The sequence below is a fragment of the Spinacia oleracea genome, chromosome 4 (assembly GCF_020520425.1).
Source record: "Spinacia oleracea cultivar Varoflay chromosome 4, BTI_SOV_V1, whole genome shotgun sequence".
Classification (NCBI taxonomy): Eukaryota; Viridiplantae; Streptophyta; class Magnoliopsida; order Caryophyllales; family Amaranthaceae; genus Spinacia; species Spinacia oleracea.
Window position 1 is genome coordinate 27,677,719 of NC_079490.1, and position 13,253 is coordinate 27,690,971.

Here is a 13,253-nt window from a genome sequence, read left to right on the forward strand (position 1 = left end):
TTTAAAAATATACTTAGGGGGCGTTTGGTTGGAGGTCTTCAGGAAAGGGAATGAGAATAAACTTGAATGATTCCCTTTGTTGTTGTTGTTTGTTTGGATTTTTTTATCATTCCCTTTACCCTCTTTTCTATTTCACTTACCCCCAAATGCTTCTACATTGATACCCTACCCCCCAAGGTATTTCTCATTCCCTTTCCTTGACCACCCTTGACAGACCATGAAACACCATCTACCACCTGCACCACCTTCACCGTCAACCCACCCACCGTGGACCCACTTACAAGACACCACAACAACACCACCTGGAACCACCTTACCACCGCCGACCCACCACCCCAGGGGTGGAATTAGGGGAGCTGGCGGGGGCCATGGCCCCCCATGATATGTTCAAGTATTAAATATGCACTACAAAAGCACATGTGTAGTATAGCTCAAGTGGTTATTTTCCTTAAAAATTGGAGGGTGCAACAAGGTACAAGGTTCGATTCTTAGCTCCCTCAGGTTTCGCCACCGCACCACCCCACCAACATCCACCTCCCAGACCGCCAATAACACCTCCAAAACCACAACTCAAGTCAAAGTTAATCGCCCTTGTAACGGTGATCGGAGGCGTCGGATCTCAACCTAGCAACAATGGCGGTCTGTAAAACAATACAATAATCTCCTGAAGACAGTGAAGATCTGAGATGCGTCCTAAAATATGCAAACAAGTCTGAGTTGAATCATTAAGTCAAATTTAAGACCAGTAGATAACTCATCTTCAATAAATTCCAAATTTTAATTAAATTTCCCATTTTCTTTAAATGCCTAAGGTACCCAAATCACCATTAAAGTGGCCATGTATTTCTCCATTTTGAAGTGAGTTAATTCGCAATTTATAATGAAGGATGGCGGCAACAGTAGAAGAGCGGCGACAACTTTTTGAGGGGACGACGGCAACGGAAGAGGGGCGGCGGTTGGAGGGCGGCAATTGAGGGTAGCGGCAGGGGATGAAAGTAGCAAAGGAAAGGATATAGATTAGAGGAGGAAGGGAGGTAAAAATAAATGTTATCAAAGGGTTTCATTCCAATTCCTCTCCTTTCTCTTTCTTCGATTCATTCCTTTTACCCTGTGTGAACCAAAACTAACATTTATTTCAAGTTAGTCGGTCTAACTATACTTGTCAATGCTTAAGGGTTGAGCCACTCGAGAACATTTGAACATGTGTTGGTTACTCGTTTTATCATATGCTGGGGCGAAAGTTAACTTGGAATAGAGAAGTGAATAAGGAGTATGGTAACTACAGGGAAAAAGAAACTTCCCATGAGAATGTACAGTAAAAGGAATGGAATTTTGTGTGGAAGTAACGCCTAAACGGCCAAACTGGCGGATGGGGTACCTACTTCCTATCTACTCCTTTCCTCGCATGATAATCTACAGTAAGGAATCTAGCTATCTCCCAATTTATCCATCCTATTTTCCTACTCCAAATATGCATGCCGGAGTACATTAACGGTCCGTTTGGTAGTCGGTCGTAAATTGTGTCAATGAGAATGAATTTGTATGTAAATTTGTAAGGAAAATCAAATCCATTCACATTGTAATGCTAGTTCACTCAAACTTATCTCTTTTTCTTTACAAATTTCCATTACCATCCATTGCCATTTAGGGAGTGGTATTATGTGGGAATGCAAATTTATGAAGAAAGACACAAGTAAGAGACAAAATTTCATTACCATGGAAATCATGATGTTAATTTCTTGCCAAATAACGCTTGGATTTATTCTCATTCCTACCGCTTATTATCGGCTACCAAACGGGCCGTAACTACTTTAACCGTAACTCTAGAAGAGCCAGTCGATATAACCCAAACCAAAACATCCCGGTTCATATCCGAATTAGGATCACTCAATTTGGATCCCATTTTAGTTAACTGACCTAGTGATCTTTATATATGTATACATGGTAAAACTGACACGATTTGAATCATAACCAAACTCGAATGACCTGACTCATACTCGAAATGAATGATTTGAAATTGACCTGAGTCGAAATGGATTCGACATGAACCTGATTTCTTAGCAGTAAGTGTCAAGGGTTTCATACTCTCTTAATTAAACGAGTCGAGTTGTTGTTGAGGTTTCAACCCGCTTATTATTCGGCAAAAGCTCAAACATGAGTCACATGACCCGACATGACATGTTTTCCAACTCCAATTATCTGCATGTTTGAGGCATTGTGGGCTTTTGGGAAATAAATACGGAGTAATAGTCTGCTTGTTTCAACTTATTTTATCTTGTCTTGACCATCTCAGCAAAAAAAATAGTTCAAATAAATTTTATTTAACAAAAATAGTTCAAATAAATTAATTTCAGTCAAATCCTATCGGAGCAAAACAGAGCATAAGTGCAAAAGATTCATTTCCAAATGTCATACACTTTCATACTTGTTACTCCGTCACGTAGATAATTGTCTTTTACCTGGTCTAAACACACACAAAAGCGTTCACCTAAAACAAAACACATAATTATTTTATTCAAATCAAAAAAATAAGTCATTATTTTATGAGATCTTCTCTCTGACTTTGTTGTTTATATCACTCTCTCTATTTATTTTATTTTTATAAAAACAATTCAAAAGTTAAGATAATTTTCTCTCAAAAACATTATTAAGTTAAGATAGTCTTTTCTCGATACGCTCTCTCTATATATATGACAAATCCTACGAACGATACAACAATCATAACAACCAACATTTTCAAATTACTGAAAGAAAATCTTCTTACAAAAAGAATGAGTAATCGAGTTACTGAGTTGCAGAAGGAATTCGTTTATTACACTTCTTCCTTGTTTGATCAGGTACTAATCACCTCTTTCTCTCTCTAATTAGCTTTCTTAATCTTCTTTCTCTCTCCAATTAAAGCTTCTTAATCTTGAATGAAAAACAGGGGATTTTGAATGATCAGTTTAATCATCTACAATTACTGCAAGATGAAAGCAACCCGGAATTTCTAGCTGAGATTGTCAATCTTTTCTTTCAAGATACTCAAAAGCTCCTTGATGATTTGACTAAAAATCTGTTCGTTTTGTTAATTTTTTACTAACCTTCTATTTTGGTGTAATTAATTAATTAATTAAATTAATTTTCTCTCTAATTAAACTAATGTATGGATGACGTACAATGCAGAGAGCAAGAGAATGTGGACTTCTTGATGCTTGATAAAACTCTCCATCATATTAAGGGCAGCAGCTCCAGGTCATTAATCTTTCTCATTCTCTGATCATGAAAATGGTGGTTAGTGAGGATCTAACCATTTTTAGTTTTCGGTTTTATGATTTTAAAAGTCATATAATTTTGATTTAATAATGAACTAAAATCAGTCATATTTATAGTTATCATGAAAATGACAACAAAAAAATTGAAAATTACTTTTTTGTAATTTTCATATTTTTGTTTATATTTTTCTATAAATCAGAAAATAAAAAAAACGATATCAAACGAGGCATAAGATTATCCTCTACTCGTCTATATTTAATACTTCGTAGTTGAATTGAGAGTGTAATTGATTTATTAATCTAGAAATATTTAAGTTGGTAAAAATAATGATTAAAATAATGTAGGCGGAATTCAATTTTATGTCTCGAGATTTTATTCCCAATATTAAACCATAAAATTTTTGTTACCATTTTCTTTTAATCGATTGGATTGTTGTAAATTATTTGGTTAATGTTAAGAAATTGCACCCTTTTTTTATAATATAAATGTTAAGAAATTGCACCTTTTGTAAGGAATTGATGATTTTTTATTTTAATTTTTAAATTATTTCGGCTAACTATATGTTTTGGGCCGACTAAATGATGCAGCATTGGTGCAGTAGGTGTGCAAAATGCATGTGTTGCATTTGTAACTTGTTCGAACGAGAAGAACATTGAAGGGTATGCACTATGCTAGCTTTATACGTAATACCCAATACAAAGTATTATTCTACACTACATACACAGAGTACTCCGTATCACGAGTAACTTGTATACTACGTACGTCGTAGTAGTATTACGGAGTACTTAGTACTCCAGTCGAATTACTAAAAATATGATGAGATTCTCTGTAGATGCTGGAGATGCTTGGAAGAAGCAAGGAATGCATACAACGTGGTGAGGAGCAAGCTCGATACCTTACTTAAGGTGAGGATCAATTTTTGGTTTTATGATTTCTTTTATGGTTTTATCAATCCCAAATATGTATGTTTTTTTTTTTTTTTTTTTTTTGTGTGGATTAGTGTATGATTGTATGAGCTAAAATGATAATAAAAATAGGAAAGGAGATTCAAACTTGTGACCTATGGTACAAAAGTCACCGGTGTTAAAAGTGATGGTTCTTAGTTAGGCCTTGGTAGGTCCTGCCCACTCGGGTGAAATATGTCGTTGTGTATTTTTAGTTCTGACCCTTGAAATTTGAACATAATTGTATAAATTTCCTACTATATTACTTACTTTTCTATAGGTTCTCCTCGTAAAACTGTTCAATATCTGTCACTGAATCCTAACTATTGAATCAAGACATGATTAGTAGTAAAGCGTGTATGCTAACCCGCTGCTTAATTCCGTGATCAAGAAAGGTCATGTATTCTTTGTCAAAAAAACTCTATTTTTGGATGTTCGGAAAAGCTATGGCTAATGTATACTCGATCCGTATATATATACACGGCTTATTATTAGACTTCTCATTATGCCATGAAATAATCATGTAGAGAGAGTATCCATCAATCATCATATTTATACTTCACAATTCTTCCGTTTTTATTTAATGGATGCAATTTCACTCATTCATACACATTTATTTTACCAGATTTTTATTTACGCGTGAGGTAAAATATACCGCGTCTCTTATTATGTTTTTACTTAAAGGATTGGGAGTCAGATTGGGACAATGTGACAACTAATTACACCAGGTCATTTGTTATGTTTTTATAGATAGAGCAAGAGATTGTAGCAGCTGGTGGGTCAATTCCTAAGCCATCAGTCGAGCCAGATGAGGAATAGTGCCAGAAGTTATTTCATCAAAGAAGAAACAACATCATGAAGAAGTATTTTTGTCGTTTTCCCTTCCTGTTAAAGAGTAGACCAAACCTAAAGGAATGGTACTAGTACTTTGTTCATATTCCTATTTTGATTTCAGTAATAACAACCTTGTAAGACAATTATATTTGCTCTCGATCTTTTTATTCCGTGTAAGCAAGCAATTTTATTTCTCAATAATCTACACCATACGGTAGATTGGAAAATTAAAAGGGAAACAAATCATGTGTAATGGATCTTATCCCGTCTAAAATATGAGAAACATGTGTTTGAAAGTTCTCATTGGAAAACACAAAGAAAAGAGAGTGAAAATTAGAGAATCCCACGTTGGAAAAACTATTCATATTCTCCTTGTTTATTAATTGGGGAATGGATTGTAACCCTTGTTTAAGAAAGTGTGAGAGTGGTATGGGTGGACACATAACATATTCGCGCGCACAGGCCGTGGTATGGGTGGACACATAACATACTCGCGCACACAGGCCGGGCCATGGGCCTTCGGCCTTGGGCTCTTGGGAATGCTGGAATGCGGTGGGTTTTGTTGGCCAACCTATTCTTTTTGGTACCCGGTCGTTTTGGTTAAGTCGTTGTTACGGGAATCTGCATTGATTACGTAACCGTTGGATTAATTAACCTCAATGACGTCCGTTACAGCAGTTATTATTTCTGACCGTTTTTTGTTGTTGCAATATTCATTGATTCAGTTGTTTCTTTCTGTTGATTTGCTTTCATTCTGATTACTTAAATCATAACTTCACTTCAGTTCAAATAAATTTACACATAAATCGTTCAAATACATCTTCCAGAAATTCGAAACACATTATTCTCTTTCACAAAACTTGCTCTCGGTTTTGGGTATAGTTCTGACTTCATCCGTTTCTGTGAGTGCACACAAAGTCGGAGTTGCGCTAATCCTGGAGGGCGACCGAATTCTGTTCTACTGCATCGGGAGGTAGCGTGAAATCGTCTTTTAGGACAGTGGGTGTCCACGACGCAACGATTGTTCTTCATTCAGTTCATCAAATCAGATAAGTTTGTTCTAATTTTGGTTTAATCACGACAACATAAACACTAGGCCATACCGGAAAAAACCAAAATACAACTGAAACAACTATTTAAATTTTGTTTGATCTACGTTTTTTTTGACATAGAGTTAACATACATAATTTAAAGTTTTACACACTATTACAAACACTAAGGTCTTTAAAGACCATTACATCTATTACAATAACAACAATGAAATACATAAACTTCGAAAGGCCCGCAAATTCCTCTCGATTGATCCCTTTATTGTTGACGCAAATTCCTATTAACTAACCTTACACACAGATCCCCAAGCATACTTCCAAAGGAAATTACTGCCCCCCACACACATACTTCACAACTAACAGAAACTACTTCATTACAGGGAAAATGAATAGCACTCAATATTTCCACAAGGTTGACTAACAAGCGCAAACTGCAAGCACACACATAGTGCTCACGCCAACTCCAAATTGAAAAAACCCACATAGCTTTTCCAATTAAAACCAGAAACCACAAAGGAACTTCCATCACAACAATCTCATAAGGGTGATAACTAACGACAACGAGAAGAAACCAAAATAAAACTACCCAAAACATTATATTAAAGGAAACCATACTTAGAACAACTAAAAAACAAAAATACACAACCAAACAAGGGAGGTATGGCACACGAGTTAGGCAAGATCAAAATCCCAAAACGGATAACCTTAACTAACCTTTACCTTTACCGTCAAGATCAGGATGGTTCGACACTAGCTACAAGACGGCAGCACAAAACTTTACCGTCTAGATCGGGGTGGTCCGACGCCACAAGACGGCGACGATTAGAAACTTGGGATATGGCAAGCCAAAAACTCAGAAAACGGACTCAAAAACCAAAACCAACAAACGGGAGAGAGCAAATCCAATTAGCGTTTCCAATTCCAAACTAAAACCCTAACCCTAAACTAACCTTTATCAACAAACATGGCGGCGACGCTTAGGACGGGGAGCTGAAAGAAGCGCGACAGTGAACTCGACCCGATCCAATACCTCCCAACAACTAAACACCACAATTCCGGCGAGAAGCGAACGAATTAAGAGGGGGTGGAAGCAGAACTTGGTTCCTCTTTCAACTCCTCAAACGAGAGAAACTACCCTTACTAGGCTAAAGAAACAGAAAAACCACTACAGAAGCGACACACAAGCTCGCCGGTGGTTGTTAAGGCGACGACCACCAACGAGCTTGTGGCGGCGACGCTAGGGTTTTGTTTTCGTGGGTTTCCTTGGAGAAGAGGAAAGTTAGATAGAGAAAGAGGGTTTTTTTTGTTCTGTTCGATCTACTTTAACATTTTACTAGAAAAGGCTTTTTTTCGATGTAACTTTGTTTCCTTACAATAATAAACTGAAATTCCAAAATGATAATATTATGGAACTAAAATCATCTACGTTCATTATTTTTTCAGAATAAATTAAATTAAATTAGGAGGCCATTCTTACCTACGAGAAAAGAATTGAATGACTTAATTCGAAGTGTTGAACCGAACATACATTCATCCTAAACTAGAAAATGTATGGTTTACTAGTCTTGGTCTTTATTGTCTATGAAAATGGAACATTACTTTTATGGTATGAGAAGTTGGGGCAGATATAATATTATAATTCCATGATACTATTAAAAATACCATTATTTAAAAAGAGTAATAACTAAGTCCATATTCTGTCCTTCGTTTTTTAAGGCTTTGTACTGTTAGCTACCCACTCATTTGGGTATATTCTTGATTCTTGGAGTGTATATACCTCAAATTATAGCAAAATAATACGAGAAATCTTTTAGCGCTTACTTCAAAGTAGTATATTTGCATCACGAAATATAAGCACCATTTAATCGATCAACATTTTCGGGTGAAACGTTGATCTAAAAAAAACGTTTATAATTGAAAAAAATGGTTGATACATGACATCCACCTTAGTAGAGCTTTGTTAATAAAAGCATTCAGTTAATGTGAGAAAATACATTTTTCGCACATATTTTAACAAAATTAACTAGTTTTTAGGCACATCGACGCCCCTGGTTACTGCATTACCAACATTTATATTATTTATATTTGAAAATTAATTCCTTTTTTTACATTTATTAGTATTCTTTTTACAATGATAGCATATAACGTGTTATAACTCAAAGGTAAACACTTCATTGTTATGAGGTTGTAGATTCAAATCTTATACAAGCTCCATTTCTAAATTTTTAAATACATGAAATGAATTACTCGTAAACAAAGCGATACATGACACATAAATTTCTTTACAAACGCATTTTATATATATATATATATATATATATATGTGTGTGTGTGTGTGTGTGTGTGTGTGTGTGTGTGTGTATATATATAGTATAGATTAGTAGTACACCCGTATACGTACACTAAGGTATTTGTCAAACTTTATAAAAGCTACTAATAAAACATACATATAATCTGCAGCACGGTTAATTACTTCTCGGTCTACATGCCGCAAAATATGATTTTCAAAGTGAAGTAGGTGTTAGACGTCATCTATAACAACTGAATTTTCCACGGACATTGAGCACGTTGTTGCAAATCTGAATAATCAGTAAATTATCTCCCTCAATAAAAATGTGTCTAATATGTCGAATATTGTTTTCAATTGCCAATAATAACCCATTGCTTTGATATGTCAAATATGTAGAATGTTGTTTTCAATTGCCAATAATAACCCCATTGTTTTGATAGTTTTATTGTTGGTATGTATCATTTACAAAAAAATCATATTCTTCTTTTGCCAGTGTCAAAAAAAAAAAAACAAAAAAAATCATATGCGAACTATTGTCTTTACATACAAACTTAAATACTAAATAGTAAGTAACATCCTAAGTTGCTGTGGTGTAGTGGTTATCACGTCAGCTTTACACGCTGCAGGTCCCCGGTTCGATCCCGGGCAGCAACAAAACTTTTATTATTTTGATTCACATCATGAAAATAATACTGTTTTATGGTTTTATTTAGGACAAATTATTTTTTACCACCTTAAAAAAATCCAAAAATTATTTTTTACCACCTAAAAAAGCAAAAAATGTATTTTACCACCTAAAAAAGAAGTAAAATTTGTATTTTACCACCTAAAAACGGGAAATTAAAGAAACCGTTATATGGATCCACAATAACGGTAATATTTCAGATTATTTTTCACTTATTCCCGCGATTTTCCGTATTTACTCTGTTGCCTTCTCTTCCCCATCTTTGTGTTCTTCACTTCTGCTAAATTTTGTACCCAGATTTCCTCAATTAATTCACGAAAATAAAATTTCTCAAATTCAATTACTTCTTCTGATCTTTGCAAAGGAGATACAAGAGATTATTTAAGGTATTATTTATTTGTGCCAAAAATCATATCTTATCAATTCGTAATGAGTAATTGAAACGATGTTAATTGTGTTTATAAACCAATTTGTGTGTGTAATTGATTCCAAAACATGATGTATTGTAAGAAATTTTCCGAATTTATGATTCCATGACTTAAATTAACCCCTAAAATTGAAAATAAAATTTAGGGTTCATAACAATTTTAAATTGGGGATTTATTGAATGTGAATTGTTTTTTCAAATTAATGTCAGAAAATGCTAATTGAATTTATTATGAACTAATTAGTATCGTTTTTTATATGTCAATTATAGGGGATGATGTCTGCAAATAAGCAGTAGCAAATAGCAAAGCATAGCATAGCAGATAAGCAAGCAACGCTCGTACATCATAAAGTAAAAATTAAACTAGGAAAACTAATGAACTTGTGCTTGAACTATCGAAATGACAATTATCATGGGATAAAAAGGAGATAACAACCTGTTTGTTTCTCTTATCAACGGAAAATTATTTTGCCTAATAAAACCAACTTTTCTTTCTTATTAACAGAAAATTCAGTCTGTTTGTTTGTTTCTAATAAATAAACTTGTTGAAGCAAAACAGAAGCAAATTAAGCAGAATAGCGTAGAATAGCATAGCATAGCAAAGCAGCAGATAGCAAAGCAAAATCAAAGCTAAGAAGCAGCAGATAGCAGATTCAATATAGCAGATGCAAAGCATTAGCAGAATAGCATATCAGCAAGCAGTAGAAATAGCAGATGTCAAGTCAAAGAAACTCACATGAGTAGTTGGTAAAACGGTTTCTTTAATTTTCCCGTTTATAGGTGGTAAAATATAATTTTTAGATTTTTAGGTGGTAAAAAATAATTTTTTGATTTTTTTAGGTGGTAAAAACAATTTGTCCTCTTATTTATTTAAGTAAATTTATAAGTAGCCTATAAAAGTGATTAGTTTTGTTTTGATTCACAAACTTTTTAGAAAGGCCGATCTACGATAATATATTGTATATATGGTGGCTTAAAAGAGGAAGGTTGTTCTGTTCTTTTAATTACCCTTATTGATGTTATAAATTTTCTTTATTATAGTTATAAGTTACCTTATTTTCAAGGCTATTAGCTCAAAGGGTAGAACAATGTACAATATTGTACATGGTGTGGGGTCAAGCTCCACATAGCCTACTACCTATATTACATTTGTGTATTGATATGGTGTATATTTTACAGGCGATTAGCTCAAATGTATATTTTCATTTGTGGTGTTGTATTGGTCATAGTTTATAACTTGTAACAAACATATCACTTTTGATTATGGTCACTTCATTGTTTATTATTAGGGTCGCATTTTTCAATCGTTAAGGTCACATTTATCTTAAAGTAAGGTAACTTTAGTCTCAAATAAGGTCACTTATATCTTTGATCTGGTTCACTTTTATATTTAGATGTACAGTAAAATACCGTAAATCGGAGGCATACAAAAGTTTTTGGTTTTGATTTCCATCATATTACAACTGCCTTGGGGATTCCTTTATTCACACAAGCTTTAAATGTTCGAGATTATTATTATATGCATGCCGATATTATACAAGAAACCAAAATTTGTTACGAAGTATGAGATTTTATAACTTTAGATTGCACAATTGCTTCCATATGGGAAAATAAGAAAGATTCTATACTCCGTATGTGATTTTATTATAATTTCCTTAATGCTTATTTCATATTAGATACAGCGTAATTATTTTTTAAATTAATTCAATTAAATTGTTGTTAATGAGGGTAGACAAATGCTTGTTCATTACCCAATATCTCCAGGTACGGGTTGCCAATACATTGACATATTTTTATACGCCACTATGGACCGTGGTGCACATAGAGCATAGTGCACCAAAAGAACATATGTGTATAAGCAAAAGAACATGACACTACGGCAAAAGAACATGCGATATAATATTTCACTTTTTTGTTATAAAAATAATATATTATTTTACTATTTATTAAAAACCTAAAAAAATAAAAAAAATACTCATGTTCTTTTCTCGTAACCAGATATTCTTTCAATTATATACTAGTGTTCTTAAGGTGCACCATGCTCTATGTGCACCATGGTCCACCTTCTAAATTGCGCAATTATAACTTCACCAATGAATATGCTAAATTTAATCACATCTCAATAAAATATACAAAAACGTGTATAATAACAACGTCATCATACATTACAAGTTTAGATGTAGTCAAATTCAACCATAAATGGTGTATAAGTCAAACCAAAATCATATTACACCCAACAATTGCAACAATAAAATGTTTATCATGCTTAAGTATCTTCATAATTTCATTTATTACTATGAATATATTGATTTTTGATGGGTCGGGTTGAAAATCAGTTTGGTCGGGTTATGACCGTTATTTTTCAGGTTGTTCGGGTTCGAATAAAATCGGGTTTTGAATCATAAGATTTTGTTTCAAACCTAGTATGTTCAGGTCGATTTTGTAACAGGTTTCATGTCGGGTCGATTTTTGACAGGTCTAATTAGTTAAGATTCTCTTTTGTTTAACTTATTAATTTGAGACAAAATAGAATAATTTCAGATAAAGTAAGATAAATTAAGGAAAAGTTTTCATCGGGGAAAAAAAAAATGTAACAATTACAATAGTCTTCCATCTTTACCATTTATTCTTACAGAACTAACCACGACTATTCATCATTTTGAGTTGAAAAAATTAAAATAAAATAAAAACACTAAATGAATCCTACATTTTGAAATGGGCGCATGCAACTTGTGAATTTACCAACTAAAATATTTGAGATTTTGGAAATTTTATCTATACTAATATAGTAAAAGGCGTTTTGAAGAACATATACGTGTCACGTAAATCTCTCCTTATTACGCCACGTCAACACTAATTAGCATCATGACATGTCATTACAACCAAAAAAATCTAACAAGGATCGAACACCAAACCTCTTTGATAAAAGTTATACTAATATATTAAAAGACGTTTTGAAGAACATATACGTGTCACGTAAACCTCTCCTTATTACGCCACGTCACCACTAATTAGCATCATGACATGTCATTACAACCAAAAAAATCTAACAAGGATCGAACACCAAACCTCTTTGATAAAAGTTACACTTCTTACCATCTTAACCAACTACAACTTATGTAATATCCTTCCATATAAGCCTATATATTCTTTTTACCATAAACAATACATTGAATAAAAGTGAATGCAAAAAAGGAATGATTATTTAATTCTTAAATGTTCAATTATTATTTTAAAGAAAAGGATCCGGCTTTGTTTAGATTTTTGGATGTGGGGTTTAATCGGGGAGGTTGTTAATCGACCACTAATCTTATGTCACCACCGTAATTTGATGATGACACCATCTCTACGTGCATATATTTAAAAAAAATCCCGAATAAAAGTCAAAATCCGGGGCAACTCCCGGGTTACATACTAGTTATTAATGAATCTAAGGTCGTGTGGGGGTTAAATAGCTACGAGGTAGCATTTGATGGGTTCACTAACGTAAACATATCTTAAAAACCTATTGACTAAGTGTTATTATAAGAAGTAATTGAGGACTTACCTATATGGATGTGAAGATTCGCCATCTTCTATGAAAACTTGGGCGATTTCCTAGAGCTTCTATTAGACCTACTATGAAAATCAGATATTTTGAAAGATTATTCAATTAAAATATTTTAATAAAGATATAACATGAGATGACACGTATCATTCCTGGTGTGTCTTTTTAATATTCAATTAAAATATGGTGAAATCTTTTCGACATGAAAAAAAAGGAAAAAGG

General features: G+C 33.6%; 1 protein-coding gene and 1 non-coding gene across 3 annotated transcripts; both read left to right on the forward strand.

The window, feature by feature from the left end:
* The first annotated feature begins 2,325 nt into the window (after window positions 1–2,325).
* Window positions 2,326–5,190, forward strand: LOC110777428 (histidine-containing phosphotransfer protein 1). 2 transcript variants are annotated; one of them, XM_056843684.1, is made up of 6 exons: window positions 2,326–2,837; window positions 2,927–3,057; window positions 3,166–3,234; window positions 3,843–3,914; window positions 4,088–4,160; window positions 4,928–5,190. In XM_056843684.1, exons 1-6 carry the CDS (start codon window positions 2,691–2,693, stop codon window positions 4,988–4,990), a joined length of 555 nt encoding a protein of 184 aa, XP_056699662.1. In that variant the 5' UTR covers window positions 2,326–2,690; the 3' UTR covers window positions 4,991–5,190. The 2 variants fall into 2 exon arrangements, with proteins under 2 accessions (XP_056699662.1, XP_021837723.1); XM_021982031.2 differs by having other exon boundaries at window positions 2,354–2,837; window positions 4,950–5,190.
* A 3,763-nt stretch (window positions 5,191–8,953) lies between these two features.
* TRNAV-UAC (transfer RNA valine (anticodon UAC)) lies at window positions 8,954–9,026 on the forward strand. The gene has a single exon. It is a non-coding gene; the product is annotated as a tRNA-Val (tRNA).
* The last annotated feature ends 4,227 nt before the right edge of the window (window positions 9,027–13,253 follow it).